Genomic DNA, 23,688 nt, shown 5'->3' on the forward strand with positions numbered 1-23,688 from the left:
TTAATCTTTAAATAGTGTCACACAATCTGTATCTGATAATACAAAATTAAAAAAGCCTTTCTTGTGTTGTATTTATCTACTCTTCAAGACTCCACCAAAGGGAAAACAGCACACCAATTCAAACTCAGGCTCTCCTTGATCTCCTTGGCCACTGAAAGTCCGCTCGTACGCTGTCCTGTACATTGCCTGAGAAAAGACAAAAAATAACTGAAAACAGTACAAGCAATCAAAATCAACCGCCCTGTAAAACATTAAATATGGTAGTAATAGCTATTCATTCAGCTGCAATGCACACAAATGCTTAAAAAATAAAAAGGAAAAATGGCAAAGACATTAAACCTTTCACCTTAGAACATAAACCATCATACAAGCCCATTATAACTCTAATAAGATGGGTATTTGACGTTCCATTTCAGGACCAGCTGGCAAGACTGTGACAAGATGCAATATCGCCTTGCAACAGTAGATGGCAGTAGATGCAACAAGAGAGCATTCCGGAAAGTCAGACCAGACTGCTTTAGAAGTATTATAAACTTCCCCTCTTGGGACTGTGGGGGCATTGTGGGGTTGTGGGATCAGACTGAGGGGTGATTGTGGGGCTGTGGGATCAGACTGAGGGGTGATTGTGGGGCTGTGGGATCAGACTGAGGGGTGACTGTGGGGTTGTGGGATCAGACTGAGGGGTGATTGTGGGGCTGTGGGATCAGACTGAGGGGTGATTGTGGAGGAATTCTGGGGGGACTATGGGGTGATTGTGGGGCTGTGGGACTGTGGGAGCTCACCTCAGCTGGCGCTAGTGCAAGAAGTTGTCGATCCTGGCGAAGGAGCAGGAGCCGGAGCGCACACGGGCCATCAGCTGGACACACTCGGTGGCCTGGCCCAGCGCCAGCATCAGGGGGGGCTGCTTCGGCAGGTTCTGGGACTCTGGGGAGGGGCAGAAGCACAGGACTGAAAAGACCCCCGACTCTTTCAGGGCTCCCCAGCCCTCTTTCCAACCGAGCTCCTTCCCCTGCTGAATCCTGACATGTTTTTGTTTCTGCTCAGAATTTGAAGGTCTTGATTTACCTATTAAAATAGTTAAGTCACCTCCTACGCATTCAGGACCTGAAGAACATGAAAGAGCGCCGGTTCACCCTTTCATCAGGTCTTCTAAGGGTTCGATTATGTAAAGGAGAACCCAGCTGGTAGGAACAGCGGAAGGGGTGGGGGCCGCAGACCTGTGCTGTGTCCTCACTCTCCCTTGTCACCACCCTGATGAGCAGACGCCCCCCCCCTCCGGGTCTTCAACGAGCCGTCTCACCTGGGCCCCCAGCCAGGGAAAATGGGTGTCCCTGGCACTGCTGGAGCAGGGACTGGAAAGGGAAACTCAAAGCCGCGGCTCTGGAGCTCAGTGTTGGCGGCCTGGGCCCCAGCTCTTACCCAGGATGGCGCTGTTGAGAGCGGAACAGATGGATTCCCTCTGCATGGGGTCCAGCTGCTGCCCCACCGGGCAGTTCCAGGGGTCCGAATACGCCAACAGGCTGAACGCATCCTGCAAGACAGACCAACACTGCAGAGCCCACAACCCCACTTCCACCCGCGCCCCTGTGGCGGCTATCGAAGGCGCCCACTGTCCTGACATACTGAGCCCCATCAGCGTGGGGTGTGTCCTCCCAGCAGGCCTAGACAGCCCAGACAAGGACACAGGATCAAAATCACTGGGACGGACAGATTTCCCAGCACAAAAATCCTTCTGTTTTGTGCACTCAGAGCGTCTTAGCGATGTATGCAAGCGTCACACAGAAGGCGGTGTTTGGATTTGGAAGTGTTTCTCCCCTGCACTGCTCGCTAGCGCCACCGTGAGCCCCCATGCTGCCGCCCGGACTCGTACCTGCAGCATCTTCTTGTGCGTGGTGTTTTTGCCATATTCCCGGCCCAGTTTCTCGTTGAGGGCCTGCAGCTCGCGGCCAAACTGAATCATCCGCTCCGTGGCAGCCTGGTTGCCTCCGCACAGCTGCCTGGGTGCACAGCTGTCCTCTGGCAAGTGGGCGGAACAGCAGAGGTCAAGGGTTAAAGGGTAAAGAAAAGGGCAAAGCAAGTCACCTGACGAGCACTTCTCAAGCTGACTCAGCTTAGGACACTTCTCTGCCACAGGCCCAACCCCATCTCCCTCCTCTCTCTCGCTGCTAACTGAACAGTAGTATTTCTACTACTAATAATAATTTCCTTGCAACTATACTGCAATTTTCATCACAGAATGCAGCCCCACCTGGGTGACACAGCAGCTATTCTGCAGCAGCAGCCCCTCTTACACAGCAGATCAGGGGAAAGGGACAACCTGTTTCACAAACTGAATTAAGGGGGAGCTTTAGGCAGGTCAGGCTACTCAAGGCGAGTGGAGGGTAGACAGGTCACCGTGGTTACGCCCCTGCTCCTTTGAATAGAAGACCAGAGCACACCTGCCATGCCGTTCCCCACACTGGACTCGTCTGTCTGCAGGATCTCCTCGTGCTTGTAGGTACCGTTCATTATCCGAGAGGAGTTCTCCAGGACCCCGTTGGTGTAGTGCTCAGGCTCGATCTCCATTTCACTGTCACTGGAAATCAAAGACGTGCAAACAACTATTTGTTTTCTCGTTATCCTTTAAAGTTTTCATTTATTTCATACAGAAATCGAACAGCAAATGCAGTTCCTTCCACTGGAATATTCTTGCAGAACAGCTAGTGACAGAGGTCACACGATGCAAACCTCCACAGTGAACACTAGGGGGAGTACAGAAGTATGCTCCTCATTTTGTCACGATTCCAAAATCCCAATAGATATGGAAAAGACAAGAAAGCCTTCTTTGAACAAGCAAGTTTCTGAATTTTCTTCATAATTTAGCATATTACTGCTTACAAATCCACTTACAAGTCCACTGTACCTGCTTCTGAACTCTTACAAATATACACCGGTTGAAAAGATGGCTCTCTCGTTTACAAATATTAGAATCCTAGTGATGTTGTATTCTGCTCCCAGAAAAAAATAGCACAAGCACTACACTGCATAAGCTAATTTAGATAGGTTAATTCATTGAAGTTATTTCATCAGAAAATTAAGTAAATCTATTAAAAACATTTCCTTAAAAATCTGTTCACAGAGGAAATTACCGTTGTTCAATTCCAACTCTTTCAACTGTTCCCATATTTTCTTACGTTTAGAAAATCTGAAGCCGACACTGCAGGGTCAGTGTGAGACCTCGCACAGCCCCCAGCTGGGCGTCTGGATCACTGACCAGCCGACAGCTGCAGGAGCCAGACTGGCCCCATGTGCTCTGCTCACCTTGTCTCTTGATTGCTGGTGCTGCTGTGCGGCTGGGACTTGGTGGAGTCTGTGGAGTTGGACTCGGAGTAGTTGACTGAGGAAGGGGAGGAGGAGGAAGAGGAGGAGGTGGAGCTGAGCCCGGGGTATTTACTGTGGTTCTGTTTGCTCTTCCCCGGAGCCACCCCATTGCTGCAGGTAGGACTGTCTGCTCCTGGCAGCAAGAGGAAATGTCCATGAGGCACAGGGCACAGACTGCACAGCAATCGCTAACACACACACTGACACACCCTAGACACACACAGAACAGTCCATGTCTCTCTCGCAACACAACACACAAGCATCAAAGCAGAACATAGCAGAGGAGCTCCTCGGTGGTTCATTCAATAGCTCCACTTGCTTGGTTGCAGGCCGAGCCCATCTCCTGAGTTATGCCCTCCACTGACTACGGCTGCAATTCCACAACAGCTACAGGCTGGCCTGGATATCCTTGCTTGGAAACCCAGCAACACAGTCAATATGCCAGCAGCCCCTGTGATCCTGCGGGGCTGTATGGAGAGACGCATTGCTAACTGCCCTGTAAGAGACAGCCTCGGGGGCTCACAAGGCCCTGGCAGCTGCACATTCCCTTTGTGTCGACACAAAGTAATACGACCATGCAAAGGGCAGGTGGGCTCAGAGGCCCAGAGCTGTGCCGCCGTACCTGTGGCGTGGAGGTGTGGGTTGGCTGCCCCGTGCCGTGGGCTCAGGCTGGGCGAGCAGGGGTAGCTGTCCTGCGACTTGGGGGAGCGACTGCTGAAGCAGCGGACCTCGCTGTCCGTGCCGTTCACCATCTCCACAAACTGCCGGCACCTGGGGGGGCGACAGGGACCGTGAGGCCTCACGCCAGGCCCTGCCCTTTCCACCTGCTGACCCCTGACCCCTGACCCCTGACCCCTGACCCAGGACAGCAGGCCTGACCTCCGTACAGACGCACAGAACGGCCCCTGCAGACTTTCTGGCAGAAACTCTCAAATTAAAGTGCTTCTGTTTCAGAAACGCGAGCTCCCTCCTCGAACCAAAGGAAGGAAGGAAACAATTACTGTACTTTTCATTACTGATGGTAATATGTCATTATATCCTAATTTGAAATGAGTCCAAAAAAGCAGTAGAAGATGAAAGCTGTAAAATTAATCAAGCTTGTCGTACATGCTCGGAGGCGCCCACAAATTAATCTGACAAGTTAACTGGGCTTGCACACATACTGTAACTCGAGACGGCGTTTTCAAACCAGATGCACAAACACTACTTCAAGCCACCACTCAACACAATTCATTCAAAAGGCAAACTCTTTCCATGTGTTCTGGGTTTTCTAAATTACTAAGGCTTCCATGAGGCTTTCCTCTAATTTTCTGCCTTCCTTTTCAGAAGGGCTCCAGTAAGTAACGCGATCCCCAGGTGCAAGAATATCCATCACGGCGCTCTCAGTGCAGCTGGGATTGCTCGCACTGTTGCTTCGCCCGAGTTTAATTCTGAGGAAAACATCTTTTGAAGGGAGGGAGCCTCACTCGGTAGGGCCCTAGGGTCTGAGACCAGCCTTGATCAGGCTGGGACATCTGCTGTAATCTTGCGGTTCGGAGAGGGCAGAAACGCTGCTCCGCCCCGGCCCTGGCCCACAGGCCCCCTGCCGGGCCCGGGGGGCTCCTGGGAGACTGCTCCTTTGCTCATTTTACCATCACGCCTTAATAAAGAACGTCAGCTGTGCTCTAGTCCGATGCGACCGTTGGACGCGACTTTATTCTTTTCGTTCTCTCTCACTCTCCAAAAAAAAAAGACTAACACATTTTTTTAAAAACCACACCAAGTGCAGCTTCTGAAACCGGCCCTCATTTCCTCGTATTGTCCCAACTGTGAAAGTCCCCCTGTAACTCACTTCCATGCCCTGTGTTTGTTTTATTCCAGCCCAGCGTTGCTTCAGTCACAAATTCACCATTTGGCTGCTTTCCCGATAACGGCTCTGAGCTCCAAAACCTTTGGCCACTTTTCAGTCAATAACTTTGGTCTGTGTGCTTTACAAAACCACGCAATACGGGGAATTGTGAGACTTACTTTAACATGAATAGTAAATTAGGGTTGTGCTCTAAAAGTCCGGGATACAGCTGTTGTGTCGCCTCTATGGCTTCTCCAACCCTGCCCGCTAATACTAACTTCTGTATTCCTGTAAAGCAAAAAAAAAAGAGCACAGGTCAGAGTAGAGCAGTCACTCCGCCACACCAGGAAGAGCTACTGGGATGGATAATCCAGTTAACACAGATGATCAAAGTGAACAAGCAGTCGCTGTTCAGGACATTTCAATGAACAACAAAAAAACATAAGTTTTCATAGTTTTGTTCACATATGGTTAATGCAGCATTTTCTTTTCTGTCCCAATGCAAGTCAGAGAGTTGATCAGTGAGTACAGTCAGGAAACTCGGTGGTGCCGTCTCCACCGACGGCTGACAGGAAGCATAACAGAGGCCTGTCAGACAGCGCAGTTGAAGGTGGGTGCGTGGGAGTCTTACTCTGTCTGTTCTTTATTGAAGACTGCTCCTCTTGAATCATGGTTTCTGTGGCCCGCGCAAAGGCAGTAGCTGTAGCACAGTACCCATGATGCACCAGGTAGCTAGACACCATACTGGGAGAACACGAAGAAGCAGTGTCATTAAAATGAAAGCAGAACCGTGGATGAATGGCACAGAAACGCACTTACAACAAATTGCTTTAACAGATTACCAGGAATTGTTGTATTAATTCACTGTATTTCTCTTCTTCTACTTTAGAAGGTCTTTTATAATAATAATAATAATAATAATAATAATAATAATAATAATAACAACATCACTTTATTAACCCTTTACAATTTCTTGCATTAGGAATGATCTTTTCACAGACCCCAGCTTGGTCTCCATGAGACACACAGACAGGGAGAGAGCCTGGGGTCAGAGCGCAGGGTCAGCCATTGTACGGCACCCCTGGAGCAGTTGGGGTTAAGGGCCTTGCTCAGGGGCCCAACGGAGAGGGATTCCTCTGCCAGCTGCAGGATTTGAACCGGCAACCTTCCAGCCACAGGCACAGATCCTTATCTGGTTCTGTGACCCCCTTCGGCTTTCCTACATCTAATATCTCCTCTAAATGTGTGTAAAGTGCTTTGAGCAGCCACTTTTAAGGCGCTATATGAAATAAAGTTTATTATCCTTTCCGAAATTCCCTTATTATCATATGCAAAAAGGCTTTTTCCTTCTTTTCCTCAAGTCCACCTCAGACTTGAACTACTTTGATAAAATTAGCAATCTAAGTACAGTACTCAGAGTCTTAGCCAGTCCATCACTGACAGCATAATACACAAATTAGAACAACATCTAAATTATTGCTGTGCAAAATGACACTAAATCACTACATCAAGGGGCCCAAACACAGTGAATGCACCGCATAACTAGCATTAGAGTTACTCAACTATACCTTTACTATATTTGTACTTTTATTACAACTCATCTTTCCTTCTAAACATCTTAAGCTAAAAAAACAACCAGACGTGAAGCTGTTCCAAGGCACAAAGGAAAGAAGGTCAGAGCGCCCCCTGCCTGCGGTCTCTTACTTCTGCAGCACGGTTTGCCACTCGCCCAGCCTCTCTCCGATGGGGAAGCGCGCGATCATGCTGTGGATCTTGGCTCTCCACTCGCTCATGTAGTCCTCAATGTCGAACACGAAGGGCTGCTGCCCGAAGTTGGCGTCCACGATCTCGCCAGGCGTCTGCAGGCCCACCGTTGGGTACAGATTGGGCTGGGAGGGGCGGAGGGAGGGGGCACAACGATAAGACGCCCTGTCATGCACCGGCGGTGATCCCACAACCCCAAGACCGCGCTCAGTGACTCTTGGCCCTGCGTCGGAGTGATGCATATCACTGATAGCTTTTAACCTGACTCCATGCTCAAGTCAGCCAAGCATGGAACCTTTTTTTTATTTAGACTTTAAAAGGGGAGCTGCAGTCCCAATTTCTCAGACCGGTTATTAAATCTGGATAACAAAATAAATTAATTGACATTATAGAAAAAACTAAATTAGAAATTGCGCATTAAGCACAAAATCGTGATCTTTATGAATGAAGTGTAAGTCGCCATGTTGTGGCAAAGCACTGGTCTCGCCATGGGCAAGTCCGAGCTGGCTCACTGCAATGTGAAGCGGCCCTTCGCGCTCACTAGTCTCTGTATTGACTAATCTGAGGCACAGGTGAATAAGTACAGGTTGTGCAGCAGACATTTCACCACAGAAATGTTCCAATGTGACCAGCTGCCAGATTTAACAAGTAGTATTTGTCGGCAAAAACCGTCTGGAAGTGGAGAGCAGTATTTCAATTGAATTAAAAGAGCGATATTCGGCAGCCCGCTTGTTTACAATGTCATTATGCCGCTCCACGTCACCAGAAGCTTTATTGCCTCATTCTGAATCACAGAACATGGCACTGAGCACACCTGGAAATGTTGTCTACGTTGTGATGCAAACTGGAGATTCTACAAGTTACCGTGTACATTTGACTTTTATTGCGGTTTGAAATCCTCTCATCAATGCTGATGCTTTCTAACCCTGAAACATGAAAATTGCATTGCAGCTCCCCTTCAAATTCAGGTCCTCCTGATCTGGATTCGTCAGCTGCGAGTGCATCTCATGTCGGCTCACTGGGACACCGAGGAAGGGAGTGCAGGCAGACTCTCCCAACACGCTTGTTGCCAGATGGGGCACACGGCCTGCCCCCCTGGTCTGGTTTTTAACCTGCGCTGCTCTGCGACCGGAGGAGAGATGCACCCCCTGCCGACAGCACCCCAGAGGTCGCCCAGGGGTCGCCGTGCTACTGGGAGCTGAGAGAGCCCTGCCGATTCATTACAACTGCTCCCTGGGCGGAACTTAACCCATTGTGTGCTGCTGCTCAGGGAATTCCAGTCACAATCGACTGGCCATGCCCAGGCTCGAACCCGTGACACCTGGATCATAGAACTCAGCCTGCATTCAGGAATCAGGTTTACTGTGTAGGGCAAGCAGACTCAGTGCCTACGAGAGGTGTCACGAAGCAAAAGAAAAAACGTCCATTTGCAAATAATTCTGTGATTAATTCTTACAGTCTCTCTTAACAAATCAGGCTGGTATTTTGAAGCTAAACCCAGGCTTTCAATATCTAAGACCTGCCACTGCTTTAGAGTGTGATAACGTTAAAAGCTCTCTAAAAAATAAAATTTAGTGATTCATAGAAGAATGAAGGATGTATTGAAAAAGTCAGCAATACTTACAGGAAGGTCTGTGAATGCTATACCTGTAAAACATATGAGAGTGTGAATTAGTTCTGGCTGTTTCACATCATCAGTCATCAGAAAAACACATACAGCTATTTTTTTTTTTAAAGATGTCCATTTTCCATTTCACAAGGAACAATGTTATTGCACAAATGGCACATGAAGCATCACCCACCTAGACTGTGCCCGTTCTTGGTGTAGAAACAGGTGTTGTTGATGAGGTTGACGCAGCAGCCAATCACATCGCCCGTTGTGAAGGTGGGGCCGTACGGTTGGCCAGTCCCTGATGAGCAGAAGGAGTGTCCATCATCTCCATGGTAACCATACGAGTGTTTATCCCAACCTGTGGCAGCAAAAAGGAAAGGAGAACAAATACTGTACCTGCGACAAGTAAACGTACCTCGCAAACAAATTCAGCAGTTTTTAAACTGTCTTATCTCAAGCTCGGGTCAGCCAGAAGTTTAAGCAGAATGGTGCCGATTCAGCTGGGTCTAGCAGAAACATTTTAGACTGAGGAAACAGCCACTAGAACAGAAGAATGTGCTATAACTTTAAGATTTAAACTCAGACGCCAAAATGCAAAAAAAAAACTGATTATAAAAACTCAACACCACGGATCGCTGAGGTGTTCAGCTGTGGAACTATGTCTATGAAGACCCTTTAGCCTATCTAACCCATTTGTCAGTCAGTAGTTAATTGATAGCCCGTTTCTTGAAAGAAACCAGGGTATCGGCTTCAGCAACCTGGCCAGGTAACCTGATCCACACCCCCACACCCCTTTGTGTAAACAAGTCTCCTCTTCCACACAGCACTTGCACATGCAGTAGATTCCACTATTTCCCATAGGTTTGTGTGTCACTGTTGGTAGATGTAGGTATCTTTCATAGATAAATCTTAAATAAAGTCATATAAAATGGTAGTTAGCAGATTTGTGTTTCACTGTTAAGATAATGGTACGAGAGCTGTTAAAGAAGACCAGTTACTACATTTCTCATGCCTATTCATTAAAAGCCAGGATCGTTTAATAAGAAGGTGTGTGCACTGCCTGCAGGGCCTCCAGCTGTTACCACAGGCTGCTCAGATGGACGCAGGCTGGTCAGGCCCAGGAGGAGCCTGCTGGGAAGAGTGCCAAAGAGAATTTCCTTTGCCTCTTCGATGTGTCTGCAGGACCGCGTTGCTGCTTTCAGCCAGGCAGGCCCCGGTCCTGCACACTGCAAAGTGTCACGTTACACCAGCCCCGTGCAAACAGGCCAAGACTAAATATATCTCCTGACCAAATTAGTCTCCTCCAGCACCCAGCACAGCCCCAGCATGCACAGCGGAGGAGCGGGAGAGGGGCGAGAAACGCTGAGCTGAACTTGTGTCTGGTTCCCAACATTTCGACATCTGTCTCGCTCCGCTACGGCTTCCCGCACTGACAGAGGGCCTGCTGCCCTCATCGCGCCACAGTCTCGCGATTGGTTACGTCGCTTGGCCACTCGCACACTCCAGCGCACGGCAGCACACGGAGAGAGTCCAGGTGGCTGAGTGCATGCTTGAGCCGCCACAAGAACAGGGTCTTGAAAACGTGCAGTGAAACTAGGAAAATCCCCCAAAATTGCCAAGTTATTCCTAAAACTTAAGAGGTGTTCCTTACAGGATAAGGCCTCACGTCATCAGTACCCAAATGTCGTGCAAAAGCAGCTCTGAAAGGAAGATTTCAATGTGAACTGTTAAACGCCTTGGGGCAACCTTGTTGTGAAAAGCACTATATCAAAATAAACTGAACTGAATTGAACTGGCAATGGGGACCAGAAAGTGACACTTTTTACTGGGCTGAAGCACAGTATGTTTTTAAAAGCAGCTAAGGCTGGGTTATATTTTACACCTCGGTGACAGCAATCGGAAATACAGGAGGTTTTTAGATTCCCCCCCCGTAACACCTCCTCACAAAATCGAGGGGACTGACTAACAGGAAAGCCGAATCCCTTCATAGCACAATACCTAATCTCTGGTTTGAGTCACTACAAAAACAAAACAGTCACAACAAATGGGTCGAGTTTGAATGCAGGGCACTGCATGGGCCGATCGCTACTGTATCGCAGGCTGCGAGATTGCTCCTCAGGCCCTGTGCAACAGATTTTCCACTGAGCGCACCGAAAAGGGCCAGCTTCCACTGTGGGACAGGAAAGCCTCCGAGGGCAGAGACGGATCTCGAACAGCATCTTTCCTGCCCAAAAAGCATTTGACAATTTCCCCGTTTCGCAAAACAACTCGACTGAACTCGAGTGAACCCAATTCCTTTAGGATGGGGCCGAGTCAATGATATATAGCCTTGTTTGTCTCACCTCACTTTGCACCTCCACTGCCACTGAGAAGGAAAAGCCTGTCTCTTCCTAACAAGGCTGTTCCAGTGACCAATACCTGCAAGTACCTGCACAGACACTAAAACCCCAGACACCAAGTGCCCTGGAAGAGTCAGCCAAGCACGGGAAGAAGGGAAAACAAAGCTGTCAGCCTGTTTAACAGACAATTTACAACCATTTTAATTGCTTGTTTATTTCCTCTGTGTGATACAGTCTTGGCCTTGACCTTGTGCCTGTCAGAGCCTCAGGCTTTCCCCTGGTATCAATTCTGAGATAAGCAACTAGCCCCAGACATTAGACCGCGCAGGTCACAAGACTCATGAATACGATGACCGGCCTTCAGGGCCGGTTTCTGCAGCATGGTATACTTGTATGTGTAGGCTTTCTAACATTGTCTTAACCTCTGGTGCTGCAGTTGTTAAAAATATCCCTCTAATTTCACAGTGGGTCCCATAATACAGCCACAGTTGTGAGCTGGAAGATGCATGCTTCTTGGATCACTCAAAGGCACACAAGAAGATCACAAGGATGAATAACACTCTCTGATTCCAGGTCAGGCAGACTCTGGACCAGTCAGTTAATAGGTTGAGAAAACCGTCCCATCTGTGCAGGCTATAGTGAGTACACAGTGCTCCAGCTGTGGTCAAAGTCCCAGAAAGCTACAATTCCTCCAAATCACTGCCAAAAGAACTGTTTAAATCAAAGACCTTTAATAACACTGCTCACAGCCAGCTCCTGACACTGCTCAAGTTCATTAGCATTATGGAGTGATTAGGAGTAATTATTTAAGTGAGGAAAAGGTGCATGTAGCTATACATTATTAAAACAGATGGTGTGAGTGGCTATATGGCACTATTCCATTTGGAGCACAGTATTCACACCAATGCCCCAGTGGCGACAGTGCTATGGGGTGTGCTCTCCTTCAGATGAGACACTGAATTCGAGTCCCGACTACTCTTTGTTGAGAGTAGGGGAGCTAACCGTGGTGTCCCAGCCGAATGCCACTCAGGGCTTGCACAATCTGGCCTAAATGTCAGTTCAAATGGTGAAGCAGCTTCTCACATCTCCTCCTCATCTGCTGTCCTGTGATCCGCTGCAGAAAGCCCACCATCTGGATGCCGCACTTGGTGGTGCAGGATATGGGGTTCTTCTTAAAAGCAGTTTGGGACACTTCTAAATTCACCTAATTAAACCAGAACAGAAACTGCTTCATGGCCTTGTCTGGGAGTGTTTGGCAGCAAACCTGTCCACAGGATAGCACCTCATGACCCAACAGTCTGGCTCATGTACAGCTAGTGAAATGGCCCGCTTTGTGAGTTACAATGTCTCAGCAAAGGATGACAACTGAAAACAAGGCTGTGAGGAAAGAGCCCCCCTGTTCTGAGCGGCTTTCTCAAGACAAGCACAGACTTGTTCTGTGGGACTCCGGTTCCACACCTCCCCCTGATCTAGAGAGAGAGAGAGGATCAGGGACAAAACTGCACTGCAAGAAACACCCTGGGATTAGACAAGCATGCTTCCTCAAAATAACAAATCTAATCCCAGAATTCCCACACCCTCCAGAATCGGACCAGTGATCAATCCTGCCGGGGGAGGAAGATGGAAACTCAGCAGAGCCCAGTGTGTGATCTTCTATAACAGCCTGAGGAACAAGGACTGAGCCTCTCCAACACCTAAATGTTATTGTTGTAAATCTCATTGTCACTGCTTTGGCAACACTGTAATTCATCAGTCAAGGCAATAAAGCTCTTTGAATTTTAAGCTCTTTGGATGAGTGCGAGCTTGAAGATCCACATCCACGCCCATGTTTATGGTTGACAGGCCGGAGAGATAAGGGGGCACCACATAGCTGACTGCGGACTTTCTGATAGGGGGGAGGGGCATTGAGGAAGAGGAACAGGAGAGAAGCAGCTAACTCTTCGCACCTGCATCTTTCAGACAGCTCAGACATTTTTTTCCCCCCCATCTTCCGACTTCTACACTCTTTGCTTTTCTTCCTGATGTGCAAAGAGTTCTGTGGCAATCTTGCACTGAGATTGTAGTTATTTTGTCAAAGGTCACAGTTAATCCCGACAAATCTGCAGTTTGTAGCTAACAAGCGGCCTTCTAGTTTTACAGATGCGTACAGTGGAACAAATGAGGTCACTGATGAGGAACATCCAACAAGGCGACATTTAGATCTTATCGGTAAACGTGATGGATTGGCTACTACAACCCTTCTGTAGGCTGCTCCTGCATATATTACCTTGAGTTAATTTCATCACGTTTTTCAAGAGGTTGATCAATGTGCATTAGGATTTGCTAAATGACAAGCTGTGTGTCTTCTAAGCTGTAGCACTAATGGTTAAAGTTGTTAAACTTCAGGGAAGGATTTGAAGGGTAACTCCCGATCACGTCAAAGACTTCTGCACAGCAGTGTGAGTCCCAGAAGAGGACCTGGTTTTCGGATCGTATGAGCCTGGATTAACGTCTTTGATTTATCCGTGTCTGGGGGGCCTTGGCATATTTGTTTATGTCTACAACCTGCGTATGAAGCAACGTGGAGATTTTTCTTTCATTTTGAGCTAGTTCTAACAGGCTATAGTATAAAACTAATGGTTTCCTTACAGACTTAATAAAATACAGGAAACAAAACATTCAAGATAACCTTTTGTCCTTTCCAGGCTAATGTACTTGTCTTTTTTGTGGGTTTTTTACCCGCATGGAACTGACTAAAATAACTAAAAGCAAATTGTGGTATAATTTATAACAATGCCAATGCTATCTTCCATAAGAAATCAGCTAAGAATGAGACTTCAGAAACGGACGTGCAGCACGGAGAATTCCGTTGTACAGGAAGTTAATGGTTAATTGTGGTGCACTGGGGATAAGACAATACCCCTGCTGGAGAAGGACAAACTGTTCCAAAGTGTATCGATTACAGATGAGAGGTGTTCTCTCTGACACCGTTCACAGGGCCTCTTGTCTATGGATCTGTCTTTGCAAGCGTTTATTTATGGACCTTTCCACAGAAAGCCAATTGAACTGCAGAACGACAGGATCACCCTGTCCCAGAGCCTTCTCTGCAGTGACTGATGAGCAGCGCTATCCATAGGGATCTCCGATTCCCTCCTGGGGAGGCTCCGACACAGTTATTTATCAGCTCTACTCCAGAGCAGGTCTACACAGAACCTTGTCAGCCACAGGGCTCCCAGCAGACAGCCCTCCAGACGGTGGTGGGCAGAGGTCACGACAAAGAGAGAAACACAGTCGTCTTTCCACAACCCCTCCAACCCACACACTCCCACTCAATCTCCAGGCACAGATCACTAGAAATCTCACACAGGCAACCCGTAGCACACTGCATGTGACATGGCAGCACAATCAAGGTGAAAAAAAAACGTGCTATTTGTTGCACTGGGGTGAAACCTTTGGCATTAATGATGCACTAAGTGGGCTAAACATTTGTGATTATGGGGTGTCTGTATGCTGTGCTTCCCAAAAAATATGTTAGTTCCACCAAGACTGATTTTCTGCAGTTTGCACCTAACGTACTCCTAAGAACAATGCAAACAGGATGCTTGTCGGAGTCCTTTTCTTGGGGGATGAACTGTTCTTTATCTCTTTTGTTCTGCTATGCAAATTGTCGACCATCACATTACAACGAGCTGGGCAGAATTCTCATGCATCCAGTGCCAGCTCCCAGGCTCTGCCCCTGCGGCAGGGTGCTGTGCTGCAGAGTTTACAGGGGAATGGCAAGGCTATTTTTTATATTTCCGAGTTACAAAGAATCAGGATGGCGTCTCAAACCACAATTAAAGTAAAATGTAAAAGTAGACAAAATATCCAGGTAAAGCTTAGAGCCATGTACTGTGACTCAGAACGAGGCAACAAAACCTCCAGTAATGTGATGTGGCCTTATGACATTGTAAACAAGCATGCTTGTGAATACATCTCTTTCAATGCAATAGAAATATTGGTCTCGACTTCAAGATAGTTTTGCCGACATATACTTATACTTGTTAACGGTGCCTGCGGATCACATTGGAACACTTCTGTGGTGAAGGATCTGCTGTATCACCTGTCTTATGGTCAGAAATAGTCATTACAGTTACTAGCGAGTGGGAAGGGCAGCATCTCATGGCAATTTGTGGGAGCTCGAAGGCGAGTTGCATATACATGGCGACTTAGAGTACTTTAACAAAGTTCACGATTTTGCTCTTAATTCAACATTTAGATTTTATTCTATAATGTCAATGAATTTATGGTGTTACCACGATTTAATAACCGGTCTGACAAATTGGGGCTGGAGTTCCCCTTTAACACTAAACCCTGAGAGTGGACACGACAGGTCAGCTGGCTCTCTAGTAAGGAAAGGCCCGACACCCGCTCCAGGGACACACTGCCTTAGTGAACTAGGACCCCAGTTACCACCTGAAGAGAGCAACTGGCATTCTCACACCACTTGTGCTCCAGCCAATTTCCTCACTGAAATCTAGCTGCTGTCCTGGGAAATAATGGAAAAACTATTAATAAAGCAAAACCCAGTTTTTAATGCAACCAACATTGGCTCGTGGCAGTGTTCAGACTCCCCCTCCCCCGTTCAGATTCAGCTCAAGTGGGGGCTGAACAGCACTCTGCAGAATCGCAACACAAGACACACAGGCTGCACTCCAGTCCTCGATGGGCTTTTCCTGAAGCTTCTCTTAGCGGCTGCACAGAGCGGCAACTGTGCGCTCCTGACCTCGGGGTCAACTGAGATCTCACTGGAAACCACTTTACCCCACTCGCAGAGAATAGCGCTGACTTTCAAAAGCATGGGGAAACAAAAACTCAGTGATGCAGACAACACCTGACAAATCAACCCCTCTAGGCAAGTGCACAAAATCGGACACAATACACAGAAAAATCCAAGGGCCCGTCAGAACGCTGGCCAATCAGGCATGGTTATGCTCTTGCTGGAACTCTCGCCAGACAAACATCAAAAAAGCTGGTTTGTGGAAATACAGGGAGGGAACAGTGGCGGTGAAAGAGTCCTCTCTGATCTGAGAGCAAGTGAGCAGCACAGAGCCTAGTACACTGTGTTCGGCACCAGGTCACATGACCCGACAGCTAATACCAGCGACAAATCTCCCAGAGCAGGTAATCTCCATGTGACCTCCAGGAGCCAGGAGAGAAAGCACCACTGAAGGGTACTTTACACTGGCAGAACAGTATCACGCCGGCTGTCCCTCTGCCTGGTTTTCACATTCCAGAACCACCACCACAGTCTCTGAGACACACAACCCCCGGGCCGAGGCATCAGATAACAAAACTGCAGAAGAAATGAAGCAGCCTACGACCTCTGGACATGAAGGGTTGATTTTTCAGCCGGCTGCGCAAAATGCCATTCCACATTTTACCCCGCGGCACACATCTGTGAAACGCCAACCAGCACATACTTTTTCGTCTTCTACAGAACGTGCTTAGCTTTGGTAGTTAAACATCAAACTATGTTAGAAACAAAAGATCAGTGCAAGAAATCTCATCTGTTGCCAAAAAAAACACATTCCAAAACGCCATGTCCATCTCCTGTTGCACTCTTGTACAGTGATGCGCAGCCATAAACAGTGTTAAAGATACTGCAAAGCACTTGGTACTCAAATCATAAAACCTCAAGCAACTTAATGAATCTCTTAACTTCCTGCCACCCCCCCTCCCCCCCCACGACTTACCAGGCAGCCTGTTCATATTGACGCCTTGGGCAGACAGGCCGATTCCCATGTACCTGCAAAGAAGGAGAGGGGGCACCATTAGCACAGCGCTGTCTGAGTGGTGCGACTCGGAGACTGACCAGGCAGGCAGGGAAACTGGCGGCCTGGGTGCCTCACAAGGTACGAGGAGCAGGAGCAGGACAGTGAGCATGACATTAAGAGCTGGGCGCGGGAATGCTCCCACGAGGGGTCTCCTGGAGTCCAGGGGCAGAGCACCGGCAAGAAAACATCACCAAAGCCAATCGGGAAGCCATTACAGCTGCAAGACGAATCGAGAGGGGTACGCCTAACAGAGAAAGCACAGGCCAGCTGTTGCGCGGGCCTAGTCGCATCTCAGCTCGGTCCCAACGGCTGGAAATGAGCCTCAGGCCCCCGTGAGGAGCATGAGAGTGGACAGAGCCCTGGCGATGGGCTCTACAGATAGCAGAACCACCGACGGGCAGCCAGGACAGCTGGGCCCTCAGGAATCGCGGCTCCACAGCTGAAACGGCTCGTGAACGAAAGGCAAGGGGGAACCAGCCCTGCTCCCTTACCCATCCCTCCCTTTGCTGACGATCTTCACTTCGAAGTAGTAGATGCCGCAGGCGGCCGGGATGGGGTGGGTGGCCCGGACCGACGCCGCGTCCTTGTGGTTCTTCCCGTGACCTGCGGGACCAGGAGAGAGAGACAGCGATGGGCCAGATGGTTCTGCCGATAGTCCAGGGGTCCGGAGGCCTGAGTGACACATGCTTGACAGGATTCGCACCGAGCAGGAACATCAGCTTCTATTATTTTCCAGCAATTCCGTAATTTGTCAATTATTAATGAAATGCCGATAATTCAGCAGTATTAAAGTGAGATGGCTGCCTTTAAGGGTAGTATATAAACCGAAGCTGATTACTGTTTGTCCCAGTACAGTAGGGCCACTGGGAGTGCGAGCAGTGACTGGACAGCTCCAGCCCCAGAGGTCTGACTACTGCCCCTGGGGGGTCAACTCAGGGCAGGGGGAAAGGTCAAAGGTCATGGGCATGACATTCCCCTCCAGGCTGCTGGGATCGTTATGGTTGATATTTTAGGTATTGCAGCTTTCTAAATCTCCCTTCAGCGCTATTGTAATATAAAAAAGCACAGGCTCGGGACTCTGCATAAACAAAGAAATGTGACAATGGCTCAGGTTTATGGTGTGCAGCGCCTGCGCACGTCAGGGCAAAAAGAAAATGCTCTAGAATCAAAAGCAACCTTGTGGAAAAAAAAACATGCATCAGAAGAACTGTATTCTATTTATACAGAGAACAGCAGATAAAAGATTCTTCCAGGAATCATCTGCCAAGACTATAGTACATCTGCCACAGCCGAGTTGAGAGAACAATGTTTCAACACAATGGACAAGCAAAGCCTGCTGTCTGCATCCCGAAGATTTCCAGCCCTCCGTCAGCGCGTGGGGATAAATATGTACACTGGTCAGTGACTCAGAGGGGCTGAACATCAGCCAGGCCTGGTCAGATGGCTGTGCACTGTGAAAGCAAAACCTATTTATAATAATTCCTTGAACTTATATAGCACTTTCTGGACACTCCACTCAAAGCGCTTTACAGGTAATGGGGACTCCCCAGTGTGAAGCCCCCACCTGGATGATGTGATGGCAGCCAGTACACTCCCCACACATCAGGAGAACAGAGTGATGAAGCCAATTCATAGATGGGGATTATTAGGAGGCCATGATTGGTAAGGGCCAATGGGAAATTTGGCCAGGACTCCGGATTAACACCCCTACTGTTTTCGAGAAAGGCTCTGGAATTTTTAATGACCACAGAGAGTCAGGTTTTATGTCTCATCCGAAGGACGGCGGCTTTTACGGTACAGTGACAGTATACATTAGGACCCACACAGGCCGCAGGGTGAGCGCCCCCTACTGGCCCCACTAACACCTCTTCCAGCAGCAGCCTTAGTTTTTCCCAGGAGGTCTCCCATCCAGGTCCTGGCCAGCCTCACAGCTGCTGAGCTTCAGTGGGCTGCCAGTTGTGAGCTGCAGGGCAATATGGCTGCTGGGTACTTATCCCTGTCCTGCATCTTCTCCGTAAGGACATAAAAATGGCCGGCACACCAGAGGTGGTCCTTCGGCCCATGTAGCTCGTTTGGTTGATTAGCAGCTAAGTGAATGTTAAATTTCTTCCTGCTGATTTTTTAAAGGAGCTCTGACTTTGGGCCTCAACTGCCTGGCTGGGAATCCTGTCCCACATGATGCAGACCTCCACAACCCTTTGTGTATAGAAGCACCTCCTGCTCCCAGTCCTAAAAGTGCTTCCCTTTAGTTTCCACCTGTGCCCTCTCTGTGGTGTTTCGAGTGCTGGGGACTTACATTGCTGACTGCAGCTGCCTCTCCAGGGACAACCCCAAAAAGTCATTTTACTGGAGCTGCAGAGCCCGGTTCAATTCCAACTGCAATGACCAATTTAAACGGAAATTCTGTTCCTTTTCAGGTCCTAAAAAGGCAGTAATGTGGAACAGAAAGGTTGACTACAGATCAGATATCCAAACTATCAATTTGGTCGTCTCCCGTGAGAGTGGTCACAAAACTTTAGAAACACCCCTATAAACAAGTAAACTAGGAGTGTTGCTACAGAGCTCAAGAGAAAGCCTTTTCCACAAAAATACACTCACCTAAATATTTCACAGTATAAATTCTTAACTGAAGTGCATTTTAAATACATACATTAAGCAGAAAAGAAAGACTAAAAAGTGTCTAAGCTTAAGAGGAACCTTATGAGGAGCCTATGAATAGGTGAATGATTCATTCACAGCGAATGGTCGTCAATAACATTCTACGACGACATTAATACTAATAATAAAACATTTGACACAAAGGCTTCTCTGCAAAAGAAGAAGAGGAAACGTCAGATATGGCAGTGACTTATCCAGAGAAGAGACTGAAACAGGCCTGGGACGTTTAACAAACATAAAGGCGATCCATAAACAACTGAAACATGGCCTCTAAAAGTATAATGCGTTTCACTAGAAGAAAAAAAGGTCAAATTTACAGACTTATAAAAGTCAGACTTATAGTCTTCTATCAGAAGCTGGCAGTGACCTGTACAGACCTTAGGTCACGTTCAAGACAGAACAGACTTCCCTCTGCAGTGGGGGTGTACTGTTCATGCCGTGATCAGCCCTACAGGCAAAGCAGATGGTGCTCGTATGTGTAGAGTTATATACACGGACATTTTTGCAGCAAGTTACACATGCCATTTTCAAACATAAAAACATTCTGCTTCCAGGTAGCATTCACCACACCACATTTGCTTCTCTGCTCTGGAACCTGTCCAGAACAAAAGCAACCAGATATGTTCTGAGACCCAAGGGAACCTCCTACACTGACAGACTGAACGAATGGAACATCTTTAGTCTTCAAACAGAGACGATTATGCGGGGACTTCATATAAATGTTCAAAGCCCTCAAGGGTATTGTTCACGGTAATCCAGCGGACTCCTACAGAATGAACAGTGAAACACAAAATAGAGGACACAATTGAAAAGGGCTTGGAAGTGCATGTAAAACTGAGAACAAGATGCCATTCTTTACCCCCAGAGTAGTGGGAGCATGGAGCAAGTTACCCATCCATGTTGTTGAACCCTGGCTTCTTTCAAGGTATTGCTGAACAAGATCCATGGATTGATTAGCTACTAACTACCAAATGGGTTAAAGGGCAGAATTCCCTCCTTTCATTTGTAACCGAGAGCACAATGTAAATGAGAACATTATGTTCTCATTGATGGGCGTCTCTGCTTATAACAGTAAAATAACTCTTCTGCTAATTGCGGGCTAATCTTGGGAGTCAGATTTGCCTGCAAAGTACAACATGTCAGGAGGTGGACTGTTGTGACATGTAGATCTATACAGCTGTTAATAATGAACAGGCTCCTCCAGCACCTGCCCCGTGACCAAATGTGTGCCCTGATAATCTGGTCACTGAACCCAAAAGCCCTGGAGGCCTCTAGACCCTGTTTCAGAATCCAGGGGAAACAGAAAACACAAGAAAGCTTAGCAGTTTGAAGGGAAATAAAAACAGCGACCACGTCGTACCCCCACATTGCTTAATGGCAAAAAAGCCAACTTGAGGAAGAGCACCCACCATCAGCGAGTGACTCCTCTCCTCTGAAGCGGCACGAAGCCAGGTAGTGCCGCTTTTTCCACAGCTCCTCACAATGGAGGGGAACGAAGGGGGAGCCGTCCCTTTAAGACGAGCTCATGTGCATATCAATGTCACGCGGCCACTTCGGAGCAGCGGCCCGGCAGGAGACAAGTGCCGTGGGGCTGGCCTGCCTGCCAGGCCCGCGGGGCCTCCGGGGGCCCAGGCCTGCGACCTCCCGGCGCCCCTCTGCACCGAGAGGGGAGACGACCATCTTGCAGATGGGTGAGCAATGACTTCATGATGCCAGCGATCACACTCTGTTCACAGGTTTCAAAATGGTGCATGCATGTTCTCTGGATTCTTTTTTAAATATAAAGCAGAGCTATTTATAGGTTGCCTAATCTGAACGCAGGGCTGCGGCTGATGGAGTAATTCTGTGTCATACTACTATTTCCACCCCTGTTCACCCCGCAGTCTAATACAATTGTACAAGTGTTCAGACTACAGCTGCAGGTTCCACATTGGGGTAAATATTTCATTGAAGGTGTTGAGCTAAAATGACACCTCTAAGTTTCGGAAAACTGACTTCCCCCATTCTAAATAAATAAGTTTAACTGCAATTATTCCAGTTAAAGTGTCTTTCCCCCCCCCAGTTTCTGTATAATTAGGAAAAATATCCTCATTCTCTCACTGGACCTTTGCACTGTGAACACTGATTCTTCCACTCAGGCAAAAAAAAAAAAGCTCATTTCAGAAAGGCCCCCCGGCTCACAGCCAGGGCCTTCACTGAGTTCAGTGTTGACTTACCGTACACCTCTCTGACTCTGATCTGTCTCGGCCAAGACCCTCATTACAGATCTTACAAATCACTCCTTCCAAACAAAACATGCCGTCTAGAAACTTTGCTCTGTCCTTGAAACAAAAAAAAACCCTTAGTCTACATTGCCTAAGCTCTGTTGGCTGAATACAATTTGGTCTTTTAAAAGAACACATCAGACGAATTTGCAGGGAACTGATGGTATTCCACAGGCAATACAGAACACAGCCCATGTGGGACACGAGATCTAATTGACAGCAGGAGTCAGTTTCATTCCAATGTCAGGAGCTTTGTGAAATTATAACCCATAGCAACAGGGGGCACCTAACGTTACCAGAAGCAACCGTGGTTGGATCAGTCATCATTCTGTTTGAGCAAAGTGTTTTCATTTTGGATTTCAATCAATTTCAAATAAAGCAATTTCAATCAGTCGACCACGATCTCTCCATTTCCCCCAGCCCAGTCCGATACATTGAAATCAATCCTCACTAGAATGGAAACCTAATAATTCTTGTGCATGGTACCCACACGGCTGCTCTCATCAGGATCCACACTGAAGAGAACCCCGTGATTCTAAATCCACAACTGCTCAAAAAAAAGGGGGGTGATTCAGAGAACTCTGGGGGTACACATAGGACCGATAGCTATGTCTGGTAAAGCCCTCACTGCTAACCAGATTTCTGAAGAAGCATATCTTTGGTGGCGTGTCATTTGCTTATTCATTTTACTAAACCTGCCCTTTGACAGAAAAACTCCACACAACAGGTCTGCCACTCCTTTTTCAAAACCCTGGGGGAGCCGTGGTTCAGAGACACAACCACGGCCCGGACCCCACTAGAACCAGGAGGACGAGACCGAGCCCTTCTTTCACAATAAACACATCCTGTTTCCGCTCTCGGGGCGGAAAGGGTTAATTCATTGTAATTCAAGGCCCGAATTCAACAACGAGCTGATCTCTTTTTCGGTCCTCGTCGCTCACCACACGGCTCACGGAATCCGCAATAATCTCGCAAAAAGGAATACCAGATCATTGCGGATTCCTGTGTCGTCTTTGGTAGGTGCCTCGTCCATTTAAGTGGCCAGAGTTGGCATCTATATCACTGTGCCAGTGGAGCAGAATACAGCTACCTGCCCTGGGTAACTGACACCTACCCTGCGTCCATATTTCCTAAAACTGGCTCATAATCAGTATCGCAAACTGCTGACAGTCACGGCAAGTGATGTCATTCTTTTCCGTTTAATGCAATTATTTTCTAAGAGGGCAGGGAAAGATTGAGGGGGGGGGGATTTCTCGGGTCACCCCCCTTGCTTCTTGGACCTTATTAAAATTCGGGGATTTGTAACAAAAAGTGGGAGGGGTGGGCAGAAGCGTAGGACATTAGCACCACGAAGAATAAAATAAAAACGGCACCCGACACAGTTCAGCTGCAAGGCTGAGACGAGTCGCTGCCCAGCATCTTATCTGGTCGTTATGAGCAAAAACGAAATCGGGGGCAGCTCGGCCAGGGCGAGGGTCTTCTAACCCGAGGAACCCCAGACACTGTCATCATTAACTGTCAGCGCTTCGGGGATTTCTTTTTGTGAGACAAAACGGAGAGGGCACAGAAAACAGATCAAAACAGACCAGGGAGACTGCGTCCGCATAATCGCATACAGTAGACAACGGCTCAGCGAGCCTTCGGGAGAGTGCTGGCCCGGATTAAGAAGGCCAGTGCTAGCATTTCGGCATGTCTCTACCTTTGTAATGCACCCGGAGATTGTTCTGTGAGAGCCCGATGTAGCTGTATTTATCCTTGGAGCTCCAAGATCGAGGTAAAGGAGTCTCTTCCTCATTCACGGCCGGGTAAAGCTGCTTCAGTCGCTCGTTGAGCTCTCGCTCCTGGTAGCTGAAAGCAGGGTCCCCCCCTTGCAAGCTCCCCGCTCCGAGCTCCGCCATTTTTTTGGCTTTTAATGTTTTGTTTTGCTTTTTTTCTACTGTATTGTGTCAATCCGGAGGAAGAGGGAGAGAGTGAAATAGACTAGAGACAGCGGTGCGATATCCCCGGATAACCAACGCTCTAGAATCGGGCTATCGGCGGTGTGCTAGGGAGTTGTAGTTCGGGAGAT

The 23,688-nt window shown here is 48.0% G+C and overlaps 2 protein-coding genes across 3 annotated transcripts in view; one reads left to right on the forward strand and one right to left on the reverse strand.

Annotated features, from left to right (window-relative positions):
• ranbp10 (RAN binding protein 10) lies at positions 1 to 23,665 on the reverse strand. Of its 2 annotated transcripts, none has more exons than XM_069181205.1 (15): positions 23,320 to 23,665; positions 17,190 to 17,301; positions 16,618 to 16,670; positions 8,755 to 8,922; positions 8,577 to 8,599; positions 6,893 to 7,077; positions 5,820 to 5,932; positions 5,368 to 5,476; positions 3,983 to 4,131; positions 3,301 to 3,487; positions 2,439 to 2,575; positions 1,871 to 2,016; positions 1,420 to 1,531; positions 783 to 924; positions 1 to 186 (listed from the first exon to the last, which is right to left on the reverse strand). In XM_069181205.1, the coding sequence occupies exons 1-14, from the start codon at positions 23,516 to 23,518 to the stop codon at positions 794 to 796; spliced, it is 1,824 nt and encodes a 607-aa protein (XP_069037306.1). In that variant the 5' UTR covers positions 23,519 to 23,665; the 3' UTR covers positions 1 to 186; positions 783 to 793. The 2 variants fall into 2 exon arrangements, with proteins under 2 accessions (XP_069037306.1, XP_006641465.1); XM_006641402.3 differs by having other exon boundaries at positions 3,301 to 3,493; positions 23,320 to 23,663.
• The window catches only part of tsnaxip1 (translin-associated factor X interacting protein 1), a 12,536-nt gene continuing 9,671 nt past the window's right edge, over positions 20,824 to 23,688 (forward strand). The window contains exon 1 of the mRNA XM_069181204.1: positions 20,824 to 21,047. Within this exon, the coding sequence (XP_069037305.1) occupies positions 20,839 to 21,047 (209 nt within the window). The 5' untranslated portion in view covers positions 20,824 to 20,838. The remainder of the gene's footprint in view (positions 21,048 to 23,688) is intronic.

The sequence above is a fragment of the Lepisosteus oculatus genome, chromosome 20 (assembly GCF_040954835.1).
Source record: "Lepisosteus oculatus isolate fLepOcu1 chromosome 20, fLepOcu1.hap2, whole genome shotgun sequence".
Classification (NCBI taxonomy): domain Eukaryota; kingdom Metazoa; phylum Chordata; class Actinopteri; order Semionotiformes; family Lepisosteidae; genus Lepisosteus; species Lepisosteus oculatus.